This window comes from Gadus morhua, chromosome 10 (assembly GCF_902167405.1).
Source record: "Gadus morhua chromosome 10, gadMor3.0, whole genome shotgun sequence".
NCBI lineage: Eukaryota > Metazoa > Chordata > Actinopteri > Gadiformes > Gadidae > Gadus > Gadus morhua.
This window is the reverse complement of record NC_044057.1, coordinates 23,382,513-23,410,374: the sequence shown is the minus strand read 5'-3', so window position 1 is coordinate 23,410,374 and position 27,862 is coordinate 23,382,513. Positions and strand designations below refer to the sequence as shown.

General features: G+C 40.0%; 1 protein-coding gene and 1 pseudogene across 2 annotated transcripts; both read right to left on the bottom strand.

The window, feature by feature from the left end:
- Positions 1 to 13,615, bottom strand: part of LOC115552677 (uncharacterized) — a 157,220-nt pseudogene extending 143,605 nt beyond the window's left edge.
- Positions 9,615 to 26,848, bottom strand: LOC115552676 (uncharacterized). 2 transcript variants are annotated; one of them, XM_030368976.1, is made up of 6 exons: positions 26,752 to 26,845; positions 26,252 to 26,572; positions 25,755 to 26,147; positions 24,481 to 24,597; positions 24,231 to 24,286; positions 9,615 to 10,706 (listed from the first exon to the last, which is right to left on the bottom strand). In XM_030368976.1, the coding sequence occupies exons 1-6, from the start codon at positions 26,792 to 26,794 to the stop codon at positions 10,578 to 10,580; spliced, it is 1,059 nt and encodes a 352-aa protein (XP_030224836.1). In that variant the 5' UTR covers positions 26,795 to 26,845; the 3' UTR covers positions 9,615 to 10,577. The 2 variants fall into 2 exon arrangements, with proteins under 2 accessions (XP_030224836.1, XP_030224835.1); XM_030368975.1 differs by lacking the exon at positions 9,615 to 10,706 and adding an exon at positions 21,956 to 23,057 and having other exon boundaries at positions 26,752 to 26,848.
- Between the last annotated feature and the right edge of the window lie 1,014 nt (positions 26,849 to 27,862).

Sequence of the window (27,862 nt, the reverse complement as noted above, 5' to 3'; positions counted from 1 at the left end):
ATGGTCCTGATCTGAACCAGTACACACTGGGTTCCCCTTGGCACTGGTTACTGTGGTCCGTCCTCTGGGAGGTAATAGAGCACTGGAGAGCCACAGGGTCTCCCAGCTGAGCTGATGCTGACACAGGCTGTTGGACCACAGTCTGGGAGACAAACCTCTTGTCATTGACATCTGCACGATTAAAAACAAGATTTATCATCAAATAATCAACTGCTGCATAATCAAATTGCTTAAAATATATTTTTGCTTATGACCAAGACAAGCAAAATGTTGAAACGAATATGTTACCTTTGACGGCCAAAAATGTGCAGATTTTCCAAATATTCTGATATATTGATTTACTTGGTTATAGAAAAAATTTGCTTCATCCTTGTTTTTTATATCCCTGATTATCAGATTATAGTCAGTTCCCACTCCAATTGTGATTCTTGAATTAAAGGATGGGTAATTCTTTTTTTCATCAATTATGTTAGCAACCACTTGGGGAATGATTCCAAGAGATTGCTTAAACCAATTTAAAATAAATATAGATTCCTCGTAAACACCACAATGCAGAGTGACAGTATCTCCAAGGTTTGCTGTTTTCAAAAAGACCAATCGAGGAACCTCTTGGGTCTGAATCAGCACTAAAAAGCAAAGAGAATCAAACAAAAAAGATAGAATAATATTTATTTAACAAATTTTTCTTTTAATGAAAAAGAGAGCAATTTTAATGTGAATAGAATAAGTACGTACATGCTGTGCTCAGAATTGTAATAGCAAAACATAATGCAAACGTTGTCATGGTATGGTGCTAAACTAGCACCCCTTCTCTCTGAAGTGAAAGATTTTGACTGTAAAGACCAACATTTATAGAATCATAGATCCACGGTGATTGGCTGGGAACTTAAAGACGCAAACTGAAGTAAGCCAATGATACAATGGTTTTGTAGTTCATATTTGTAGTTGATATATTTTTTTATGCATTCCATCTATATTGAAAAACTTGTTCTACTTCTATCTACTTGTAATATCTAAATAGCACTACTGTTTATGGCCAATCTTCCCTTTTCAAATATGTTCACATACCGCCAAATGTTACATCACGCACCATCATGAATTCATATTAAAAAGCACTGTATGGTTATAATAACAGTTATGGTAGTTGGGTTGAGTAATACAACACCCCCACCCCACTAGGAGAACATTACTTTGTGTTCTTAAATTGGGAGGCTACAGTTTAGTTTGTTTTCACAGCGGTATATGTGGCGGGGTTAAACCAATCTGATGGAGTTTTTTAAACAACGTCAGGCTGCGGTAACTGCCCTGTCAATAATTATTGGCAGGCCAGTTATATCTGGATGTTCTCCCGAGGCTGGGCTAACATGATCAATGAAGGTGTTGAATGCGTATCGTCCAGTTGCTGCGTCCAAACAAACAATCAGAGAGCTTCAATTCTTGATCGCCAATGCTACTGCCATCTTTCACTCATAAATTAAGACATCATTCTTTGGAGATCTTGATTGTTTTCAACGCACAAAGAAACAGTTTGTGACCCGCCCTATAGAGCACATGTATGTTCAGATGACGTCCTGACCACATCACATTAGTAAGTGCAGTCGTAGTGAGGTAGTAGGACTAGTTGTATTAGTAGTTGTGGTATTGTCTGAAGTCTTTGAAATTATTCTGCAATGGTTGTAGATGTAGAACTGCACAATGATAACATCTATATACTATAAGATCTATAATCTCTACAGTTGATGTAGTGCACATTTTGGGCACGTTGTTCATGTAAAAGCTAACGCCCAAATCTCATTGGCTTCAAAAAGAGAGTAGTAGTAACAATACACATGAATATAAATAATAAGAATCGCACACGTCGACAGGTGTAAGATAAAGCTTTACCAGAGGGGTTAAATATGCATTAAAATTGATTAAAAGACTGCAGAAAATCTGCAATGACCCAATTACATAAATTAATTATCATTAGCAACCATTAACCGTGGATGCTTTTAAATACTGGTAGGCCACAGCTTTATCTCCTCTGGTTGAATCTAATCAGATTCTGGCCAATTAAGAGTATGAATTAATTGTATGACAGCCTTGTTAAGAATCTTCATTGATGATTTAAAGATTTCAGAACAATGTGAGTAAGAAAAGTTTCTAAATAAATCCTTACTGAGACGTAGCAAACCATATCCTTGTGTTTTACATGTCTAAGGCTATATCACCAGACCCCCTCTTCAGCCCACCTTGTTGGTGATGCATCTGTTTGTTTCAGGCTGCATGTTTTATAACCGGCAGTGTAGATTTGCAGTAAATGCAACAAGCCCAAAGCATCTAGTGTGACTTCCTTTCCTTTGTGTTGGAAACAAAACAGAGCGAAGCCCTTAGCAGCGATTGAGCTGAGAGGCGAGAGCTTTGACTGGTCATGCCTTTTTCTTTGACACACCGCCAAAACTCTTAACCATAACCTGCTTGCAGGTATCAACAGGATGTGTTGCTAAGGTTCCTCAGAAACCAACCATGAAATGGACATATATTTCCTCTCAACCTGATATTTGACTTGCACAACAGAGAAACATGTTGAAACATATTTGCATTTGCTTATATATAATAGTACTACTACTACTATTACTACCACTAGGATGAATAAGGAAAGTTGTAGTTTAAAATAACAGTGTGGGGTTCAGCATGCATAAGTTGCACAATCTGATTTAGAGACCAAGATCACTGAAATCGGTCATTTTAGCATCTAGTGTAGATGTTGTCATAGTGGTTTAGAATAAAGACTATTAAATCATTAGGTACGCTATATGAAAGAGGCATTGGTTCTCTGAATCTGGATGTGAATTGGCCATTATATTTGTACTTCAGTGATCTCATTCAACCCGGTCTCACGAAAAGTCGTGACATTGTCACGTTATTTAATCTATTGAAACGTGATCAGGATCACGTATTTTCAAAATTTCGTGTTTTACAGCACAAATTTCAAACCCATGTATTTCAAGTCAATGATAACTAACAATATGACAGCTTTGGCCACCCATTTCTACTTAAACTTGTCTGTGAACAATATGACAGCTTTAGGCCACCCGTTTCTACTTTCACCTTTGATTCTGAGAAATTGTGACAATTCACGGATATATTAAATGCAGGTGCGCTGTATGTCTTGATGTTTATTTTATCTAGCCATCTACTGTCTTGTTTTTGGTTATGTGAATGAAAGTCCGCGTCGACGCCTCGCAAGTCCAGTGTCGCGAGCGGACGTTGCCATGACATCTAGAAATCATATCGTATTTAATGGGTTGTCACTAATATTGATGTGTTGGGCTTGATTATAACTCTTGAATAATATTGTTTGCACCACGGCCGGAAATTTGTGCTTTAAAACACGAAAATTTTGAAAATACGTGATCCTGATCACGTTTCAATAGATTAAATAACGTGACAGTGTCACGACTTTTCGTGAGACCGTGTTGCCTCACTTTGTAACAAGTGGTGGTAATGACAAGGCTGTAGAATCAAAAGGCACTACTTGCCCCACCCCCTTTAAAAACATGTATACGTCTGTGGTTTTTAAGATACAAGCTTCATGAACAAACAATCAGAGAGCCAAACTGATCTGTAGCAACTTAGAGATGTATAGAAGACTGTTTTGTGTATGTTTGAAGTCCTTGAGCTTTAGATTGCGTCCCATGCTGAGGAGGGGTTTGCTCAGTCTCTTCTCTTCTTGAGGCAGGTACTCTACTTGATGTGACGTCTCCAACAACAGCAGGGGGAAATACTGTTTCATGTTGTTACAGCACACTGGAGGAGGCTCCTGTCAAGGCTTTCATGTCAGCCCTGAGGAGTGACAAGGCATGGCTGGTGGTAACCTCTGAGTGGTTCCACCTGGGACATGAGCTGAGGGTAGCTGTGCTTTCAAGTCTGCTTGACAGCAAGGAGGGTGCATCTTAAAAAGAGCAGTTGTTTCAGCAACTGTTCTGTGATGGATCAGCTTGGTAATGGCAAAGTCCTTTAGAGCATAGTCCTCATCCACACCGATGGTCTTTAGTGACTTTTTCATGATGAAGCTGGTGCATTTTCTCGGGACAATTTATCTCAAAACACAATTTTCCAGTATTAAATATATGTTCAGTTTCTTGGTGGATGTACATGGGCCAAGAAAAGCATCTCAAGATATACCACTATGGTTAACAGCTTATAGCTCCAGAATTTGGCTAAGAATAACAGAAACAAAAAATATAAATAGGCAGAATATGAAGTGATAGAACAAAATTGTATGCAAATGTGTAAATATATCTTGCTTTGCTGCATGTAGAAACTTTTGCGTACCTGGGAAGTATGTTGTCTGCACGTCATTACCACCTCTCACGCTCTTGAAACCTGAGTGGAAAGTTTGGTTTAAAAATAGACTGAGCACATCACACTCTAGCCACAAAGCAAAACTTTCCATAAGTCAATAGAGGTGATTGGTTGGTTATGAGAAGCAAATCTAGTAAAGATGGATGTCTAGTGTGTGTGTGTGTGTGTGTGTGTGTGTGTGTGTGTGTGTGTGTGTGTGTGTGTCTCTGTGTGCGCGCGCATCTGCATTCTTAACCTGGTTTTGCACTTGCTTTATGTCTCCACAGTATCTACAAATATCACATTTATTGGTAATATTTCATTCATATGCATTTCACTCATGCATGATTAAATGGCACACTCGCAGGGAAGAGGTGGTGTTCATGCTATTTAAATGTTGCTGACTTTCCATGAACACATTTTATTGCCTATGATTGATTGGATATCATTCACAGAACAGAGAGAGGAAATTAGGGTCTGAGGTGCCTCTCCCTCGAGACCAAAGAAATAAATGAAGATAGGTTTGTGGCAGGAAACTCTGAATATCTCAAAGTAGGGTGTATGGAGTGCAGTGGTGAGTTAAGCCCACATGCTTCTGCCTGTACAGCAGAATGCATACATCCTCACAGAAGGAGAATATTACCTAAAAATCATTAAAATCGAATTTATTACAATTCAAGTTCCATTAAGTTAATCAAAATGAGATTTCTTTTCCATTTATTTTTTTAATAAATGGCCTATTAAAATAATTTGGTTTTGAGTTCATTCAGTCATAAGACACAACTCTGGCGCCACCTAGTGCTTTTGCAGGGACATTACTACTACTAACGTTAGCTGGCGCAGATTTAAATGCATCGGCTAGACTTTTGTCTTTCAATTTCCCGGCACTGCCATAACGTTTTTTACCGTGGCTGTCAATTTTGCGAATAAACGACACCACTTCAGTCCCCCGCACAATACGAACAAATAGCAACTCGCTCTTGACGTGCAGCAAGTGCTACTGACAAACCTCATTTTCAAGAACTGCTGCTTCAGGAGGAATTACATTTCGTGATGTTTACCCATTGAAGAGCATCCAAGATCATTTATATAAAAAACAACATGAGCCACCTTCTCAGAACAAATATGAAGACACTGGCCAACAATTTTTCCTCATATTTTCTTGAATGAAGCTCCAAAGCTCATTTTAATACAAAAAGTTGTGCTAATGATTCACCATAATGGAATGTCAAGAGAGAATGGCGGCAGGCTACAGAGTGGAATCTGAAGCAGTGGTTCTCAACTGGTCGGGCCTTGGGACCCACATTTGACCATTGCCATTAAATTGCGCCACACATTCCGCGACCCATTCAGATAAAGTCCGCGACCCACTTTTGGGTCGCAACCCACCAGTTGAAAGACACTGATCTGAAAGACAATAGACCTTATACAATGTAGAGGCCACAAACACAGTTAAAGTCTGATTGTCACAAGCATCTCGGGTTACTGTGCCATTTTGATTTTCAGATTGGTTCTCATGTAATGTAAAGTCATGGCATACGATAATAATGACATCCTCATAACGTTTAGCGGGAGCCTTCAGAATTGGATAAAAAAAATCCTTCATAAGTCAGGTGTTATAAAAACAGATTTATTTCTAACATTTTACCAAAGTTGTTCACCATTACAGAAAAGCTCAACACACCCATCAATAATCGTACTGGTGTGACTTGATATAATCTCAGGACAGGTTAGAGATCCCCAACTGCGGATGGATATCACTGTGTACGTAATTTAGTCTGTGGTCTATTGTATTTTTGCAGAATTCTAGCACGTTGTTGCTAGATTTTTGTTTGACATGAATGCATATATATATATAGACCTATTCGGTAACACTTTATATTAAGGTCCCATAATAAATAGCAAATTAGTCATTACCTAACCCTTTGTTAATATTTGTTAATTGTTACTAAAATATCTATTTGGCAGAATTTAATCATTTTTTTTCACTGACTCGGCATCCCATGAGACCCTTGACCAATGTGCTCAAATATGCAATAACCGGTTATCTCCACAAGGGGGAGACAGAGACCATCAAAGACTATAGAGGGAGTGTGGAGAACGTGAGCCACTATTCTCATTCCAATCCACATTGAGCAGCTTCGCACACGAGAGATGTTGGCAGGGTTGGAGGAGGAGTTGCGAGGGTTGGTTGTAAGGCGGGGAGTTAGGCCAATAGCCTGGCCAATCATCATTGTACCTCCCATCTCTGTCTCCTCCCACGGATCCACTGCCTTCCTCACCTGCAATATTGTGGACAGCAACAGACAGCAAGTAATCATGTAATGTGTAATCCTATCAACAAATGGTGGTTTAAATAAAACAAGATGAATGATTTCAGTTTGTCAGCTTTGCCATTTAAACCGGAATCCTTAGGAAGCTCATCTGTGAATGTCCTTACTGTCCATGAAGTCAGTGTCCTGTCCAGCCTGCGCCGGTCTCAGTTTGTTGGCGGCCAGCCTCAGAATCAGAATCAGAAATCAGAATCAGAAAAGGTTTATTGCCAAAAACGTTTACACATATACTAGGAATTTGTATATGTGGCAGGTTGGAGCCGATCAGCTTTTCAGCAAACTTCAGGAGCTTGACGGACTGGTGACTGGAGGTGCAGCTGTTGGTGTACAGGGAGAAGAGCAGGGGAGAAAGAACGCAGCCCTGAGGGGATCCGGTGCTGATGGTCAGGCTGTTGGAGACGTGCTTCCCCAGCTTCACATGCTGCTTCCTGTCAGACAGGAAGTCAGTGATCCGCCGGCAGGTGGAGTCGGGCACATGCAGCCGGGAGAGCTTGTCCTGTAGCAAAGTGGGAATGATGGTGTTGAATGCAGAGCTGTAATCCACAAACAGGATCCTGGCGTAGGTCCCTGCTGAGTCCAGGTGCTGGAGGATGAAGTGGAGGGCCATGTTTACAGCATCGTCCACAGACCTGTTGGCTCTGTAGGCGAACTGCATGGGGTCCAGGAGAGGGTCCGTGATGGACAGGACAAGGCGCTCAAAGGATTTCATGACCACAGAGGTCAAGGCGACTGGTCTGTAGTCTTTGAGTTTTATGGGCCTTGTTTTTTTGGGGATGGGGATGATGGTGGAGGATTTAAAACAGCCTGGAACATGGCATGTCTCCAGCGAGGTGTTAAAAATGTCTGTAAATACTGGAGACAGCTGATCTGCACAGTGCTTGAGGGTGGAGGGGGAGACAGAGTCCGGTCCAGCTGCCTTGCAGGGTTTCTGGCTCTTGAAGAGTCTGTTGACGTCCCTCTCCAGGATGGAGAGAGGTGACGGTGGGGGGGGGGGGGAGGGGGTCTCAGAGGTAGGAGGAGAGGGAACGCCTGGGCTCCTGCTGAGGTGGGGGAGGAGGGTGTGGTGATCTGGGGTTGGTGAATGGGGGGACAGCTGTCCGATCAGCTGTCTCGTCCTCCCGTCACCTCTGGCAGGTACCTGGCCAAACAGGACGAAACACAACAAAGGCGTCAACAATGGGGACAATGTTGGATCAATGTGATGTTGTTTTTACAAACAGTGTCTTACTTCATAAAACAATTTTTTTATATAAATTGTGTACAGTTATTGTATTTTGTACATAACATGTGGCCACATAATTTAGTTCACCCAGTACCCATAAAAAAATCACTCTTCGCAGAAAAATCCCCTTTCAGGTTCGGTCAGTGATAGGAAATGCGTGCATTTCATGCAAGCAACTGGTAGACTGGAGATGACCTGGTTCCCCAGAGGAGGTAAAGCTTAAACCCAGTTCAGATCAAATTTGGAATCCGGTGATGCAAAAGCACATCCAAATTAACGTTAATGCTCCGCTGTTTGGCAAATGCTGAGAAACAATTAATAAACGGAGGGAAATGTCCACTTGTGACATCGTTGTAAATCGCCCCTTTAAAAAGAAGTATCGTTGCACGGGCTAGTTACTAAATCTCTGACGCCATGCCACGGCTTAAGACACTCGGCAACTAACCAGTTCACACTTTGTCTGCAACGGTCTCAAACCATTTTTCATCCCCAACCTTTTCTCTGAACCGGGCTTAAGGGAGAGTTATTTGTTTCGCCCTCCACGCACATAATCAGACCGAGTTTTATTTTTTTTGGTGCTTTTTCTACAGTTTATTTGCTAAACTTTGTAATATGTGGTATGGAAGCTGTCATACAATCAGTTGGAAAATAATGAAGGTCAATGGATCGCCAACTGCCCAATTCCAGCAGTTTTTATATGTAATAGTTTGAGATATTTGATTGTTGAACATACGCGTTGAACATATAGAGACACACACCGTCGGGTACCGTCAGTTGCAGTAATCTCTATTTATTGACAAGTCTCAAAAGAAAAGGTAACGTTAAGAGTCATGCACGTCGGCATGACACCTGTAATGCATAACGCAAAAAGGCATTGCGATCCGCTGCAACCAGCCTTCAAAACGCGTCTAGCCAGAGCCGATCAGAGAGAGAGAGGCTACAGGACACAGAACGGACGGGCGTCACAATACCTAAACCCGCACTATGCAAGAAGTGCCTCCTATGTTCCTTTGACTCAGAAGAACAGAAACTGTTTCAAGGTTGTTCACATGTAATATATTCACTTCAAAGTGTGATTTCTTTAACATTGCCTCTAATTTCCAGCTCAAAGTGTAGATGACCCCTAGTGGGTGCTACACACTGGTGGTGGTGAGTGAGGTCCCCCCCTTCAATGTAAAGCGTCTTTGAGGGTCTAGGAAAAAGCGCTATATAAATTCAATGCATTATTATTATTATGACTAAAACAGTCCATATTAGCCTATGTTCTACAAACGGTACATGCAGTACCCTTATTTCCCTACCCTATTATTTAAAAAAGGGTAGCCTACATGCAGTAGGCTACCCTTTTTCCGATCACCATATCAAAAGTATTAATAAATAGTTCATAGTTCAAGTATTTATCATTTATGTATCGAATTATGCTTTTTTATTTTGTTTAACATCAATAATTTGTGTATGATATATTTTTTGTTTTCTTTTACATGTTCGAAATAAATTTAAATCAAAATCAAAAAAAATCAAAATCAAATAGTTAACACATTTTCGGTTGAAATCTGATTTTAGTGATTATACAGACATGATAAACGCAGATGAGGGAGTCACGGTTTTTGTACCTGGATTTGTTCCAACTGGTGTCCAATTCATGCATCAACTCCTCAGAAATGCACACACACCAGTGGATAGATTCATCGCTGCAGCACATCAGGTATACAATAGAAGATCGTATTCATCAATTCATTCAATTCCTTTATTAACAACATTTTAGAATAGCAAATAACTTATGAAAATGAATGAAACACATGAACATTTACAGCGACACAAAAACCTTTGGCAAGCTCACACATTATGGCTAGAACCAAATGAACCCCAGCTTCAATCAGGAGGAGAGATATGAATATGCTCTGTGCGGCTTCATGAACTCAAGCCTTTTATAATGACCAGCGTTAAGTGGCAGTTAATACCAGTGGCGTCACTAGGCTGTTTTATTCGGGGCTTAAGCCCCAAATATTATTTAATTAGCCCAGAATATAATCTTTGGGTAAGGAAAAAAAAATAAAAAGACTATCTATGGAATGCATTAATTCAATTCAGTCTAGAAGTGATACAATTATTATGGTCTCTAATGCTAGTTAGTTATGTAGAAAGAAACAACGGGATTCCAGGGACATCTCAAAATAAAGTAGCCTAGTCCTTCTAGATAGTCCTTCTGACAAGAGAATAAGCAGTTTAAAAGCATAACCAGACTATGTATATGTGTGTAAGGTCTGTCTCACTTGTATTTATTTTACTCTGAAATAACTTGAATGGAACTTTAGATGTTTGGGGATAAGCAGCACAGCAGTCAGGTAGCTATTTAAAACTATAATAACTGGCATATTTTCTTTATTTAGGTTAAGCATTATGAAAAAATTTGCCATGCGTGCCCAGTTTTTAGGTTTCATGAGCATCAGGGGCTTAGCCCACCGGCGTTGGGCTGGTTAATACAAGCTAATGAAAAATAGAGCTTTAAGTGTTGCTTACTATCATCTCTCTCGTTATAGTTCAGTGCTACTCGAGCATTGTCCTAATCTTACTATTTATCTTAGCTTCGCTCATTGTATTTTAAACTTCTCCTTTTATCACCTTTGTAAATATACTGCACATCCACGTTACAATATTGAAGAATTCAAACTATATTACGACCAGGTCGATGGATTTCAGTTGCCGGTTTCTCTCACAGCAGAATACAGACTCTTCTGGGTCCTTTCACTGTTCTTCTTCCTTCCTCTGGTTTTCCTGCCAGAGAACTCCAACGCTACGTAGTTTAAGGAATCGGTTTTCCCGTCCTACAACATAGAACTGTGCATTACTAAAAAACATCTGAGAGAATTCACAGCCGTAAGGACCACTTCTTCTAGAGTGAAGGTCAAACCTACACTCATACGGGTGTAAAGCCGTCTAATCCTATACTGGGGCCTAGACGGCCACACGGGGCAAAAGGGTGCTTAGTTATAATGTTGTGCCCCCTTAGTTTTTTATCCATTACTCCTATAACACAATTTCACCCATCCTTCGTTCTCAGCCTAATTGTTGTGTCAGAGCGCTTCATTCACACAACTCTACTGCACACATGGCACATCAAAGTTAGACATTTCACCAGCTGAAAGAAAACAAATGTGATTGTACTTCAAAAAGAAGGTTGGGGTCAATTTGACCGTTTCCTTTTACTTTCAAAGAAAAAAAACGTTCATTGAGTGGCTGAATCAAATCGTTTTAAAAAAAATCGTTCAAAAATCGTTTTAGATCGTACAATGTTGCTCGCTTTGAGGACATTGATGAGGCTGTGCAAACCTTGAACATCTCTGCTGCTTTCATACACAACATATAACGGCACTCTTGCGTAAAGACAGCTTGGTCGGGAATTATCTGTGTTTTACAGCAGTGCAGTAGCAGCCGTGGGGGGTTGAAAATACATTGTGTCTACTACAGATAACTACTGATTATTATCCCTCCTGTTTTATCAGTAAGTAAAAAATAGTTGTGGCCCCTCCGTCATTTCTTTCCTCTCGTTATTTCTGCCAACGTGTGTGGGCCGAGAATTCTTTGTGACCAAAGCCAACACTAAACCGTTTGTTTGACCCGATAGAAAACTCTCCAGGAAGGTGGTTAGATAGAGAGAAAATTAGATTGATTATGTTTGACCCCCATCATACCTATAGAAATTGCACATCCATGTAATCAGATCAGATTTATATTTCTTGATTCCCATGAGGTGACATCCATGAAACACTGCTCAAAAACTAGTGTTTCTCAAAAAAAATGAACTTGGAGGAAAACACTTAAACACATTGTTTTTCCATTGGTTTGTTTTTCGGTCAAACCATTTTGTCTTAAAAGTAGAAACAAATATGGAAAAAATTTCAAATATTGTCACTTTAAACGTGGATTAAAATGGAATAAGTACCATCCAACATGAACCTAAGTCCTAGCTTGTTGTAATGTCGATTTGATCTCCACGGCACTTAACACATCAGTTCTGCTAGTGACAAATGTATAGGATAAATGAACTATACATTTAAATTGGATCTCTTGATTTATAGTACTATGTAACACCATCAAAGTTAATATCAATTGAATGCAACATGTTGAAACAGCTGTACCTGTGGATCCTGATTCACTGAGTCGTGTGGGACAGAGTAGGAAGCACCCAGTGTTCCTGAGAACAAGAACGGAAGAAAAACATTCACTTTTAAGATTAAGTAGTTTATGCAGAATTGATGTAACCCTATTATAAAAGTTAATGATAAAAACAGAAATTAAGATGTGTGCCAAACTATAACTAATGTTATTCCTAAACTAAGACCTTCCTATGAAATCAAATGTTCCACAAAATCAATTATTGAGAAAGTACAGACCTTTGCAATGCTCACAAACTTGCTTTTTATTTCTGGTGAGAAGGAGGATTATAATCACAACCAGACAGCAAGCCAACAGTATTCCAAGTACCATGTTTGCTGGAAACAGCTTGGCTCCTGGAATCAACAAGGTGTGATCATGAATCTGTTGAAATCATGTTTTCTGTAACATTACATTCCCATTAGGTCATGACTCATGACTCTTACATATTATATTTTGAAATTAAAATATCAAAGCAAACAGGTTATTAATGATGTGTCTGTTATCTTCTTAAGTAAGAAGTCAAATATATTGACCTGGTATATCCAGCTGGGTTCCATTTCCAAACACAACTTCCCCGCATGCTGCCAGGGCACAGTAGTAAGTCCCAGCATCAGAGGAGTCTACATTGTTCTTGGGGAGAGTGTAGACACAGCTCTGTGGAGCAGACGGAGGCCCAGAACTATTCTGACATTCACCCTCGTGTTTCCATTCACGTAAATGGCAGCAGGGTGAGATGGTCCTGATCTGAACCAGTACACACTGGGTTCCCCTTGGCACTGGTTACTGTGGTCCGTCCTCTGGGAGGTAATAGAGCACTGGAGAGCCACAGGGTCTCCCAGCTGAGCTGATGCTGACACAGGCTGTTGGACCACAGTCTGGGAGACAAACCTCTGGTCATTGGGATCTGAACAGTGAAATAATATAATCATCTTCAAAACTGAGAAAAAATATATAATTGGGCTACTTTCAGATGATAATATCGAAAACAAGTAGAACAGGGATATCTTACCTTTGACAGACAAAAAAAATCCACTTTTCCAATTCTTTGAATGATGCTCTTGGCAGAAATAGTTTGCTTCGTCTTCTTTACTCACAGATCTAATGTTCAGATTCATGTCTGGTTCTGCTGCAGTGAAACGTGAATCGAAAATTTGACTAAAATCATCACCAACTATTGTAGCGACCTTTTGGGGAACATATCCAATCGATTGCTTGTACCAGTGAATAAATCTACTTTCCTTTCTATCACCACAATGTAAAGTAACATCATCTCCAAGTCTTGCTATTTGCAAAGAGACGATATGAGGACCCTCTTTGGTGTCAATCATCGCTGAAAAAATAGACATAAACAATTCATCCCATTGAAGAAAAAGCAAAAATGAATCGCTGGTCTAAATTATTCTTTCCAAATGGTTTCTATTTTTTATTTTTAACAAAAAACACAGTATGCTGCAGAAATAACAAAGTCAAACAATTTGGACGTAACATTTTGAGAGGAATTTTACTTACATAACCCCATAAGAATTGTAATAGCAAAAACTCTTGCAGACATAGTTGCGTTTCGCTGCTCTACTAGTGCTGTACTGACTCAATTGAAAGATTTGCCCTTAAAACACAGGCGTTTTGATATCCTAGATCATCAGTGATTGGCTGGAACTTAAAGACACTGAGAGCAGCAAGGCTGCTGCACAACACAGGAAACTAAGTGGAGATCACATTTAATTTCAATCCAAACTGAACACTAAAAACATGGCATTCACATTGTTTTTATCACATATTACAAACATGGAAAGCAAGTTTCATTTGTTTCCCTAAATGTATGATGAGGAGAAGTTCAGTCTACCACATTTTTGTTGTTTTTTCAAATAATTGTTACCAATTTTGTATTACCGTTTGAATCTTCTGCTATAATTCAAACCCTGTTACCTTTTGATTAAATAAAGTTACAGTAGTAAGCCCCAGCATCAGAGGAGTCTACATTGTTCTTGGGGAGAGTGTAGACACAGCTCTGTGGAGCAGACCGAGGCCCAGAACTATTCTGACATTCACCACTCCTGTTTCCATTCATGTAAATGGCAGCAGGGTTAGATGGTCCTGATCTGAACCAGTACACACTGGGTTCCCCTTGACACTGGTTACTGTGGTCCGTCCTCTGGGAGGTAATAGAGCACTGGAGAGCCACAGGGTCTCCCAGCTGAGCTGATGCTGACACAGGCTGTTGGACCACAGTCTGGGAGACAAACCTCTGGTCAATGACATCTGCACGATTAAAAACAAGATTTATCATCAAATTAATCAACTGCTGCTTAATCAAATTGCTTAAAATATATTTTTGCTTATTACCAAGACAAGCAAAATGTTGAAACTAATATGTTACCTTTGACGGCCAAAAATGTGCAGATTTTCCAAATATTAGTTACTTGGTTACAGAAAAAAATTGCTTCATCCTTGTTTTTAATATCCCTGATTATCAGATTATAGTCAGTTCCCACTCCAACTGTGATTCTTGAATTCAAGGATGGGTAATTCTTTTTTTTATCAATTTTGTTAGCAACCACTTGGGGAATGATTCCAAGAGATTGCTTAAACCAATTTAAAATAAATATAGATTCCTCGTAAAAACCACAATGCAGAGTGACAGTATCTCCGAGGTTTGCTGTTTTCAAAAAGACCAATCGAGGAACCTCTTGGGTCTGGATCCGAACTAAAAAGCAAAGAGAAACAAACACAAAAAGATTGAATAATATTTATTTAACAAACACTAAAATACTTTTATTTTAATGAAAAAGAGAGCAATTGTAATGTGAATAGAATAAGTACGTACATGCTGTGCTCAGAATTGTAATAGCAAAACATAATGCAAACGTTGTCATGGTATGGTGCTAAACTAGCACCTCTTCTCTCTGAAGTGAACGATTTTGACTGTAATGACCAACATTTATACAATCACAGATCCACGGTGATTGGCTGGGAACTTAAAGAGGCAAACTGAAGTAAGCCAATGATATAATGTTTTTTCTAGTTCATATTTGTATTTATATATTTTTGTATGTATTCCATCTATATTGACAAACTTGTTCTACTTCTATCTACTTGTAATATCTAAATAGCACTACTGTTTATGGCCAATCTTCCCTTTTCAAATATGTTGACATACCGCCAAATGTTACATCACCCACCATCATGAATTCATATTAAAAAGCACTGTATGGTTATAATAACAGTTATGGTAGTTGGGTTGAGTAATACAGCAGCCTTGGACCCCACCCCACCAGGAGAACATTATTTGTGTTCTTAAATTGGGAGGCTACAGTTTAGTTTGTTTTAACAGCGGTGTACTGTATGTTGCGGGGTTAAACCACCCTGATGGAGTTTTTTAAACAACGTCAGGCTGCGGTAACTGCCCAGTCAATAATTATTGGCAGGCCAGTTACCTGGATGGTCTCCCGAGGCTGGGCTAACATGATCAATGAAGGTGTTGAATGCGTATCGTCCAGTTGCTGTGTCCAAACAAACAATCAGAGAGCTTAAATTTGATCGCCAATGCTACTGCCATCTTTCACTCATAAATTAAGACATCATTCTTTGGAGATCTTGATTGTTTTCAACGTATAAAGAAACAGTTTGTGACCCGCCCTATGGAGCACATGTATGTTCAGATGACGTCCTGACCACATCACATTAGTAAGTCCAGTCGTAGTGAGGTAGTAGGACTAGTTGTATTAGTAGTTGTGGTATTGTCTGAAGTCTTTGAAATTATACTGCAATGGTTGTAGATGTATACAATGATAACATCTATACACTAAGATCTATAATCTCTACAGTTGATGTAGTGCACATTTTTGGGCACGTTGTTCATGTAAAAGCTAACGCCCAAATCTCATTGGCTTCAAAAAGAGAGTAGTAGTAACAATACAAATGAATATAAATAATAAGAATCGCACACGTCGACAGGTGTAAGATAAAGCTTTACCAGAGGGGTTAAATATGCATTAAAATTGATTAAAAGACTGCAGAAAATCTGCAATGACCCAATAACATCAATTAATTATCATTAGCAACCATTAACCATGGATGCTTTTAAATACTGGTAGGTCACAGCTTTATCTCCTCTGGTTGAATTTAATCAGATTCTGGCCAATTAAGAGAAGGAATTAATTGTATGACAGCCTTGTTAAGAATCTTCATTGATGTTTTAAAGATTTCAGATCAATGTGAGTAAGAAAAGTTTCGAAATAAATCCTTACTAAGACGTAGTAAACCATATCCTTGTGATTTACATGTCTATTGCTATATCACCAGACCCCCTCTTGAGCCCACCTTGTTGGTGATGCATCTGTTTGTTTCAGGCTGCATGTTTTAAACCGCCAGTGTCGATTTGCAGTAAATGCAACAAGCCCAAAGCATCTAGTGTGACTTCCTTTCCTTTGTTTTGGAAACAATACAGAGCGAAGCCCTTAGCTGCGATTGAGCTGAGAGGCGAGAGCTGTGGCTGGCCATGCCTTTTTCTTCGACACACCGCCAAAACTCTTAACCATAACCTGCTTGTAGGTATCAGCAGGATGTGTTGCTGAGGTGCTGCAGAAACCAACCATGAAATGGACATATATTTCCTCTCAACCTGATATTTTACTTGCAGAACAGAGCAACATGTTGAAACATATTTTATTTGCTTATATATATAATAGTACTTCTACTACTACTACTACTACCACTACGTATGAATGAAGAAAGGTTGTTGTTAAAATAACAGTGTGATCATCTCATCATAACAGTGGGATCATCTCATCATCTAGTGTACATTGTCAGTGTTTTAGAATAATGACTATTAAGTCAATATAGACTGAATGAAAGATGCATTGGTTCTCTGAATCTGGATGTGAATTGGCCAGTATTTGTACTTCAGTGATCTCACTTTGTAACATGGTGGTAATGACAAGGCTGTAGAATCTGAAGCCACTACTTGCCCCAACCCCTTTATAAACATGTATTCTTGTGTGGTTTTGAAGATACAAGCTTCATGAACAAACATTAATCAGGGAGCCAAACTGATCTGTAGCAACTTAGAGATGTATAGACTACTGTTTTGTGTATGTATTGTGTAAGTCCTTGAGCTTTAGATTGCCGTCGCATGCTGAGGGGGGTTTGTTCAGTCTCTTCTCTTCTTGAGGCACGTACTCTACTTGATGTGACGTCTCCAACAACAGCAGGGGGATGCTGTTTCATGTTGTTACAGTAAGGCTTTCGTGTCAGCCCTGTGGAGTTCAAGGCATGGCTGGTGGTAACCTCTGAGTGGTTCCACCTGGGACATGAGCTGAGGGTAGCTGTGCTTTCAAGTCTGCTTGACAGCAAGGAGGGTGCATCTTAAAAAGATCAGTTGTTTCAGCAACTGTTCTGTGATGGCTCAGCTTGGTGATGGCAAAGTCCTTTAGAGTGTAGTCCTCATCCACACCGATGGTCTTGATTTTTTCATGAAGCTGGTGCATTTTCTCAGGACAATTTATCTCAAAACACATTTTTCCAATATTAAATAAGTTCCGTTTCTTGGTGGAAGTACATGGGCCAAGAAAAGCATCTCAAAATATACAACTACGGTTAGCAGCTTATAGCTTCAGAATTTGGCTAAGAATAACAGAAACAATAAAATATAAATAGGCAGAATATGAAGTGATAGAACAGAATTGTATGTGAATGCGCAAATATATCTTGCTTTGCTGCATGTAGAAACTTTTACGTACCTGTGATGTATGTTGTCTGCGCGTCATTATCATTTCTCACACTCTTGAAACGTGAGTGGAAAGTTTGGTTTAAAAATATCACACGCCACAAAGCAAAACTTTCCATAAGTCAATATAGGGGATTGGTTGGTTATGAGAAGCAAGTCTAGTAAAGATGGATGTCTAGTGTGTGTGTGTGTGTGTGTGTGTGTGTGTGTGTGTGTGTGTGTGTGTGTGTGTGTGTCTGTGCGCGTACATGTGCATTCTTAACCTGGTTTTGCACTTGCTTTGTGTCTCCACAGTATCTATCACGTTTATTGGTATATATTTCCGTCATATACATTTCACTCATGCTTGATCAAATGGCACACTTTGCAGGGAAGAGGAGGTGTTCATGCTATCTAAACGTTGCTGACTTTCCATGAACACATTTTATTGCCTATAATTGATTGGATATCATTCACAGAACAGAGAGAGGAAATTAGGTCAGAGGTGCCTCTCCTTCGAGACCAAAGAAATCAATGAAAATAGGTTTGTAGCAGGGAACTCTGAATATCCCGAAGGAGGGTGCATGGAGAGCATTGGTGAGTTAAGCCCACTGCTTGTGCCTGTACAGCAGGACGCATACATCCTCACAGAAGGAGAATATTACCTACAAATCTGTAAAATCGAATTTATTACAATTCAAGTTCCATTAAGTTCATCAAAATGAGATTTATTTTCTTTTTTTTAATAAATGGCCTATTAAAATGATTTGGTTTTGAGTTCATTCAGTCATATGACACAACTCTGGCGCCACCTAGTGCTTTTGCATGGACATTACTACTACTAACGTTAGCTGGCGCAGATGTGCTAACCAGAGAACAAGTGAGTTAATTTCTGAGATTTAAAGGCATCGGCTAGACACGTTATCTTTTTGTCTTTCAATTTCCCGGCACTGCCATAACGTTTTTTACCGTGGCTTTCAATTTTGAGAATAAACGACACCACTTCAGTCCCCCGCACAATACGAACAAATAGCAACTCGCTCTTGACGTGCAGCAAGTGCTACTGACAAACCTCATCTTAAAGAACTGCTGCTTCAGAAGGAATTACATTTCGTGGTGTTTACCCATTGAAGAGCATCCAAGCTCATTAATATAAAAAACAACGTGAGCCACCTTCTCAGAACAAATATGAAGACACTGGCCAACAACATTTCCTCATATTTTCTTGAATGAAGCTCCAAACCTAATTTTAATACAAAAGGTTGTGCTAATCATTCACCATAATGGAATGTCAAGAGAGAATGGCGGCAGGCTACAGAGTGGAATCTGAAGCAGTGGTTCTCAACTGGTCTGGCCTTGGGACCCACATTTGACCATGGTCATTAAATTGCGCCACACATTCCGCGACCCATTCAGATCAAGTCCGCGACCCACTTTTGGGTCGCAACCCACCAGTTGAAAGACACTGATCTGAAGGACTATAGACCTTATACAATGTAGAGGCCACAAACACAGTTAAAGTCTGATTGTCACAAGCATCTCGGGTTACTGAGCCATTTTGATTTTCAGACTGGTTCTCATGTAATTTAATGTCATGGGATACGATAATAATGACATCCTCATAACGTTTAGCAGGAGCCTTCAGAATTACATAAAAAAAATCCTTCATAAGTCAGGTGTTATAAAAACAGATTTATTTCTAACATTTTACCAAAGTTGTTCACCATTACAGAAAAGCTCAATGCTTATTATGCTCAACATAAACTGAAAACAAACTCTTTGCCTCCCCCTCACAAATAAAGGTTTCTTAAGTTGCTGTTTAACAGAAAGTGTCCTTGCCAATGTCTATACATTCTCATTGTGCTGTTTTTTGCCTTTATTTGTCCGATTACGAAAACATCTAACTCCAAATGTGCTCAAATATGCAATAACCGGTTATCTCCACAAGGGGGAGACAGAGACCATCAAAGACTGGTCTGTAGTCTTTGAGTTCTATGGGCCTTGTTTTTTTGGGGATGGGGATGACGGTGGAGGATTTAAAACAGGCTGGTACATGGCATGTCTCCAGCGAGGTGTTAAAAATGTCTGTAAATACTGGAGACAGCTGATCTGCACAGTGCTTGAGGGTGGAGGGGGAGACAGAGTCCGGTCCAGCTGCCTTGCGGGGTTTCTGCCTCTTGAAGAGTCTGTTGACGTCCCTCTCCAGGATGGAGAGAGGTGACGGTGGGGGGGGGGGGGGGGGGTCTCAGAGGTAGGCAGGAGAGGGAACGCCTGGGCTCCTGCTGAGGTGGGGGAGGAGGGTGTGGTGATCTGGGGGTGGTGAATGGGGGGACAGCTCACCGATCAGCTGTCTCGTCCTCCCGTCACCTCTGGCAGGTACCTGGCCAAACAGGACGAAACACAACAAAGGCGTCAACAATGGGGACAATGTTGGATCAATGTGATGTTGTTTTTACAAACAGTTTCTTACTTCATAAAACATTTTTTTTTAGATAAATTGTGTACAGTTATTGTATTTTGTACATAACATGTGGCCATATAATTTAGTTCACCCAGTATCCATAAAAAAATCACTCTTCACAGAAAAATCCCCTTTCAGGTTCGGTCAGTGATAGGAAATGCGTGCATTTCATGCTTGGTTACTGAATAACCGCCGCAGCACGTCCGGTTGACCTTGAGCCAGGTCGGTGGATGTTTCAGAGAGCTGGTGGTGAGTGTTAAACAGACACATATAGCCACAGTCCTCGCCCCTCAGCTCAGCCCCAGCTTGGGGCGATGCTCTCGGTTTCCACCACAGTGGTTAAAAAATAACAAGGAGGAAATAAGTATGTAGGTATGTATCTTTTATTAGCTTTTTCAGAATCAGGCTTTATTGGCCAAGTACGCTTGGAAATACAAGGATTATGACTTGGGTTCATAGATGCTTGTTGCATTTCATTAGATCAGATAGATAGGTTTTTATAATGTAATTATTCAAATACCAGATCCCATCTTAAATCAAACTGGACCTTTAAAGACAGAGGGGTCCAGTCTATTTCTCTTTTTCTCCGTAACAACTGGTAGACTGGAGATGACCTGATTCCCCAGAGGAGGTAAAGCTTAAACCCAGTTCAGATCAAATTTGGAATCTTGTGATGCAAAAGCACATCCAAATTAACGTTAATGCTCCGCTGTTTGGCAAATGCTGAGAAACAATTAATAAACGGAGGGAAATGTCCACTTGTGACATCGTTGTAAATCGCCCCTTTAAAAAGATGTATCGTTGCTCGGGCTAGTTACTAAATCTCTGACGCCATGCAACGGCTTAAGACACTCGGCAACCAACCAGTTCACACTTTGTCTGCAACGGTCTCAAACCATTTTTCATCCCCAACCTTTTCTCTGAACTGGGCTTAAGGGAGAGTTATTTGTTTCGCCCTCCACGCACATACTCAGACCGAGTTTTATTTTTTTTGGTGCATTTTCTACAGTTTATTTGCTAAACTTTGTAATATGTGGTATGGAAGCTGCCATACAATCAGTTGGAAAATAATGGAGGTCAATGGATCGCCAACTGCCCAATTTCAGCAGTTTTTATATGTAATAGTTTGAGATATTTGATTGTTGAACATACGCGTTGAACATAACGAGACACACACCGTCGGGTACCGTCAGTTGCAGTAATCTCTATTTATTGACAAGTCTCAAAAGAAAAGGTAACGTTAAGAGTCATGCACGTCGGCATGACACGTGTAATGCATAACGCAAAAAGGCATTGCGATCCGCTGCAACCAGCCCTCAAAACGCGTCTAGCCAGAGCCGATCAGAGGAGAGAGGCTACAGGACACAGAACGGACGGGCGTCACAATACCTAAACCCGCACTATGCAAGTAGTGCCTCCTATGTTCCTTTGACTCAGAAGAACAGAAACTGTTTCAAGGTTGTTCACATGTAATATATTCACTTCAAAGTGTGATTTGAACTTTGCCTCTAATTTCCAGCTCAAAGTGTAGATTACTAAAACAGTCCATATTAGCCTATGTTCTACAAACGGTACATTCAGTACCCTTATTTCCCTACCCTATTATTGAAAAAAGGGTAGCCTACATGCAGTAGGCTACCAACTGGTGTCCAATTCCTGCATCAACTCCACAGAAATGCACCCACACCAGTGGATAGATTCATCGCTGCAGGACATCAGGCATACAATAGAAGATTGTAGTCATCAATTCATTCAATTCCTTTATTAACAACATTTTAGAATAGCAAATAACTTATGAAAATGAACGAAACACATGAACATTTACAGCGACACAAAAACCTTTGGCAAGCACAATTGCTAGAACCAAATGAGCCCCAGCTACAATCAGGTGGAGACATATGAATGTGCTCTGTGCAGCTTCATGAACGCAAGCCTTTTATAATGACCAGCGTTATGTGGCAGTTAATACCAGTGGCGTCACTAGGCTGTTTTATTCGGGGCTTAAGCCCCGGATATTATTTAATTAGCCCTGAATATAATTTTTGGGTAAGGAAAAATATATATACTATCTATGGAATGCATTAATTAAATTCAGTCTAGAAGTGATACAATTATTATGGTCACTAATGCTAGTTAGTTATGTAGAAAGAAACAACGGGATTCCAGGGACTTCTCAAAATATAGTAGCCTAGTCCTTCTAGATAGTCCTTCTGGCAAGAGAATAAACAGTTTAAAAGCATAACCAGAATATATATGTATATGTGTGTAAGGTCTGTCTCACTTGTATTTATTTTACTCTGACATAACCTGAATGGAACTGTAGATGTTTGGGGATAAGCAGCACAGCAGTCAGGTAGCTATTTAAAGCTATAATAACTGGCGTATTTGTGTTTATTTAGGTTAAGCATTATGAAAAAAATTGCCGTCCGATTAGCGCATTTTAGCGCATGCCTAGTTTTTAGGTTTCATGAGCATCAGGGGCTTAGCCCACCGGCGTTGGGCTGGTTAATACAAGCTAATGAAAAATAGCGCTTTAAGTGTTGCTTCCTATCATCTCTCTCGTTATGGTTCAGTGCTACTCGAGCATTGTCCTAATCTTAGTATTTACCTTAGCTTCTCTCATCGTATTTTAAACTTCTACTTTTATCACCTTTGGAAATATACTGCACATCCACGTTACAATATTGAGGAATTCAAACTATATTACGACCAGGTCGATGGTTTTCAGTGGCAGGTTTCTCTCACAGCAGAATACAGACTCTCCTGAGTCTTCTCGTTGTTCTTCTTCCTTCCTCTGGTTTTCCTGCCAGAGAACTCCAACGCTGCGTAGTTCAAGGAATCAGTTTTCTCGTCCTACAACAGAGAACTGTGCATTACTAACAAACATCTGAGAGGATTCACAGCCGTAAGGAGCACTTCTTCTAGAGTGAAGGTCAAACCTACAATCATACGGGTGTAAAGGCGTCTCATCCTATACTGGGGCCTAGACGGCCACACGGGGCAAAAGGGTGCTTAGTTATAAGATTGTGCCCCCTTAGTTTTTTATCCATTACTCCTATCACACAATCTGCCCCATCTTTATTCTCACCCTAATTGTTGTGTCAGAGCGCTTCATTCACACAACACTACTGCACACATGGCACATCAAATGTAGACATTTCACCAGCTGAAAGAAAACAATTTTGATTGGACTTCGAAAAAGAAGGTTAGGGTCAATTTGACCGTTTACTTTTACTTTCAAAGAAAAAAAAAACACAGCATATTACGGCACTCTTGAGGAAAGTCAGCTTGGTCGGGAATTATCTGTGTTTTTACAGCGGTTCAGTAGCAGCCGTGTGGGGTAGAAAATACATTGTGTCTACTACGGATAACTACAGATTATTATCCCTCCTGTGTTATCAGCAAGTAAAAAATGTTTGTGGCCCCTTTGTAATTTCTGTCCTCTCTTTAATTCTGCCTACAGGTGTGGGCCGAGAATGTTTTGTGACCAAAGCCAACACTAAACCCGTTCATTTGACCCGATAGAAAAAACTCATCCAGGAAGGTGGTTAGATAGAGAGAAAATTAGATTGATTATTTTTGACCCCCATCATACCTATAGAAGTTGCACATCCATGTAATTAGAACATATTTATATTTCTTGATACCTATGAGGTGACATCCATGAAACACGGCTCGAAAACTAGTGTTTCTCAATAGAAATGAACTTAAACAGATAGTTTTTCATTGGGTTGTTTTTCGGTCAAACCTTTTTTTTCTTAAAAGTAGAAACAAATATGCACAAAATGTCAAATACTGTCACTTTTAACATGGATTAGTATGAAAGTACCCATCCAACATGAGCCGCAAGCCCTAGCTGGTTGTAATGTCGATTAGATTTCCACGGCACTTAACACAATAGTTCTGCTAGTTGACAAATGTATAGGATAAATTAACTATACATTTAAAATGGATCTCTTGATTTATAGTACTATGTAACTCCATCAAAGTTAATCAACTGAATGCAACATGTTGAAACAGCTGTACCTGTGGTTCCTGAATCACTGAGTCGTGTGGGACAGAGTGGGAAGCACCCAGTGTTCCTGAGAACAAGAAGAATAAGATTCACTTTTAAGATTGAGTAGTTCATGCAGAATTGATGTAACCCTATTATAAAAGTTAATCATAAAAACAGAAATTAAGATGTGTGCCAAACTATAACTACTGTTATTCCTAAACTAAGACCTTCCTATGAAATCAAATGTTCCACAAAATCCATTCTTGAGAAGGTACAGACCTTTGCAATGCTCACAAACTTGCTTTCTATTTCTGGTGAGAAGGAGGATTATGATCACAACCAGACAGCAAGCCAACAGTATTCCAAGCACCACGATTGCTGGAACCAGATTGGGTCCTGGAATCAACAAGGTGTCAGTACAACTTCCCCACATAAAGTAGGAATTATATATATTATTACATGGGTCTTTTCAACGTTCCGTTCACTTGCATGGGCACTTCACAACTTCCGGCGGTGAATTATTTTTGTTATTCTACTTCATTTAAGAATGCTCGATTCTGATTGGCTGGGAGGGGTGCATTAATCCGGCATATTGCCCGCTGACTTGTCGGTTCTACTTGCTGCTGACTGAGCACAGTAGATCAATACGCCGCTTGTATCGTTTTCTATCACATACATTTCAAACATGAGGTCCGTTGTAAAAATAAACCAAGGAGTGCATGTTTGATCGATCGTCATTAAAGCTGACTTGATACGAATGTAACAACTACGTTGTTAAACTAGTGATCAGTTGCAACCTTGTGTGGTTGCTATAGAAACGCGTTACCTACAGTTGAGCTAACGTTATTCACCGTAGTTCTAAAGGGAACTACTTTTCGAGGGAGATGAACTTAAACAGAGCATACATTTAATAAGCATGCAATACGAATAAAAAAAGGCTAATTATTAAAGTATATGAATTGTTTTATTATGTTGGCCGGCGCGAAGTAGAATAAACGGAATAATCACCTCAAGGCAGGGCAATAAACAGTTTGATATGCCCGGCTCGCGGAAGGTTACCGCCCTCGACTTCGTCTCGGGCGGTAAGCCGTCCACGAGCCGGGCATATCAAACTGTTTATTGCCCGGCCTCTCGGTGATTATTCCTTACATAATTCATTGGCAACGGATGAATAATGACCGCTGTCAAGGTAAACAAAAGGACTTTTTGCCTTTGGTATCACTCCGCACGTAGTCCGGTAACTTGTCAATGTGCTGTAGGTTGCTAAGCGACGACGTCAACGTCTTGGGCGGACTATTTCTCTGCTGATCAACACTATGAATGCTGGTAACAAATACATTGTAAATAAATTGTTTCGTTTTGGGAAGTAGCCGTGTAATAAGCGGGATAATGTATAGAACTTTGCCGGTCATTATCGTAAAATAAGCCCCTTCATGGCGAAGCAAGACACCTCCGCTGCGCGTCGGTGTCCTGTTCGCCCTGTCGGGGCTTATTTTCTCGATAATGACCGGCGTTCTATACATTATCCCTTACATAAATAATTATATATTCACCTGTTTTGTTAGTTCCATTTTGCAACACGTCCAGCTTAGTTCCACTTCCAAACACAACTTCCCCGCATGCTGCCAGGGCACAGTAGTAAGTCCCAGCATCAGAGGAGTCTACTTTGTTCTTGGGGAGAGTGTAGACCCAGCTCTGTGGAGCAGACGGAGGCCCAGAACTATCCTGACATTCACCACTCCTGTTTCCATTCATGTAAATGGCAGCAGGGTGAGATGGTCCTGATCTGAACCAGTACACACTGGGTTCCTCTTGGCACTGGTTACTGTGGTCCGTCCTCTGGGAGGTAATAGAGCACTGGAGAGCCACAGGGTCTCCCAGCTGAGCTGATGCAGACGCAGGCTGTAGGACCACAGTCTGGGAGACAAACCTCTGGTCATTGGGATCTGAACAGTGAAATAATATAATCATCTTCAAAACTGAGAAAAAATATATAATTGGGCTACTTTCAGATGATAATATAGAAAACAAGTAGAACTGGATATCTTACCTTTGACAGACAAAAAAAATCCACTTTTCCAATTCTCTGAATCATACTCTTGGCAGAAATAGTTTGCTTCGTCTTCTTTAGTCACAGATCTAATGTTCAGATCCATGTCTGGTTCTGCTGCAGTGAAACGTGAATCGAAAGGAGGGATCACCCTAAAATTAGCCATTCTTGTAGCGACCTTTTGGGGAACATATCCAATCGATAGCTTGTACCAGTGAATAAATCTTTCCTTTCTAACTCCACAATGTAAAGTAACATCTTCTCCAAGTATTGCTGTTTTCAAAGAGACGATATGAGGACCCTCTTTGGTGTCAATCATCGCTGAAAAAATAGACACAAACAATTCATCCCATTGAAGAAAAAGCTCAAATGAATCGCTGGTCTAAATTATTCTTTCCAATTGGTTTCAATTTTGTATTTTTAACAAAAAACACAGTATACTGCAGAAATAACAAAGTCAAACAATTTGGACGTAACATTTTTAGAGGAATTTTACTTACATAACCCCATAAGAATTGTAATAGCAAAAACTCTTGCCGACATTGTTGCGTTTCGGTGCTCTACTAGTGCTGTACTGACTCAATTGAAAGATTTGCCCTTATAACACAGGCGTTTTGATATCCTAGATCATCAGTGATTGGCTGGAACTTAAAGACACTGAGAGCAGCGAGGCTGCTGCACAACACAGGAAACTAAGTGGAGATCACATTTAATTTCAATCCAAACTGAACACTAAAAACATGGCATTCACATTGTTTTTATCACATATTACAAACATCGAAAGCAAGTTTCATTCGTTTCCCTAAATGTATGATGAGGAGAAATGTATGATGAGGAGAAAAACCTAACCCTAACCCTTTTGTAATACTGTTTGAATTTTCTGCTATAATTCAAACCCTGTTACCTTTTGGTTAAATAAAGTTACAGTAGTAGGTCCCAGCATCAGAGGAGTCTACATTGTTCTTGGGGAGAGTGTTCACACAGCTCTGTGGAGCAGACGGAGGCCCAGAACTATTCTGACATTCACCACTCCTGTTTCCATTCATGTAAACGACTGCAGGGTGAGAAGGTCCTGATCTGAACCAGTACACACTGGGTTTCCCTTGGCACTGGTTACTGTGGTCTGTCCTCTGGGAGGTAATAGAGCACTGGAGAGCCACAGGGTCTCCCAGCTGAGCTGATGCTGACACAGGCTGTTGGACCACAGTCTGGGAGACAAACCTCTGGTCATTGACATCTGCACGATTAAAAACAAGATTTATCATCAAATAATCAACTGTTGCATAATCAAATTGCTTAAAATATATTTTTGCTTATGACCAAGACAAGCAAAATGATGAAACGAATATGTTACCTTTGACGGCCAAAAATTTGCAGATTTTCCAAATATTCTGATATATTGATTTACTTGGTTATAGAAAAAATTTGCCTCATCCTTTTTTTTATATCCCTGATTATCAGATTCTAGTCAGTTCCCACTCCAACTGTGATTCTTGAATTAAAGGATGGGTAATTCTTTTTTTCATCAATTCTGTTAGCAACCACTTGGGGAATAATTCCAAGAGATTGCTTAAACCAATTTAAAATAAATATAGATTCCTCGTAAACACC

Excerpts from the sequence above, each read along its gene's own strand:
- LOC115552676 (XM_030368975.1), bottom strand. The coding sequence starts at position 26,794 with ATGTCGGCAAGAGTTTTTGCTATTACAATTCTTATGGGGTTAT. Across the intron at positions 26,148-26,251 it reads ATTTTTTTTGTCTGTCAAAG|ATCCCAATGACCAGAGGTTT; the intron begins GTAAGATATCCA and ends TTCACTGTTCAG. Across the intron at positions 23,058-24,230 it reads CAGTGATTCAGGAACCACAG|GACGAGAAAACTGATTCCTT; the intron begins GTACAGCTGTTT and ends TCTCTGTTGTAG.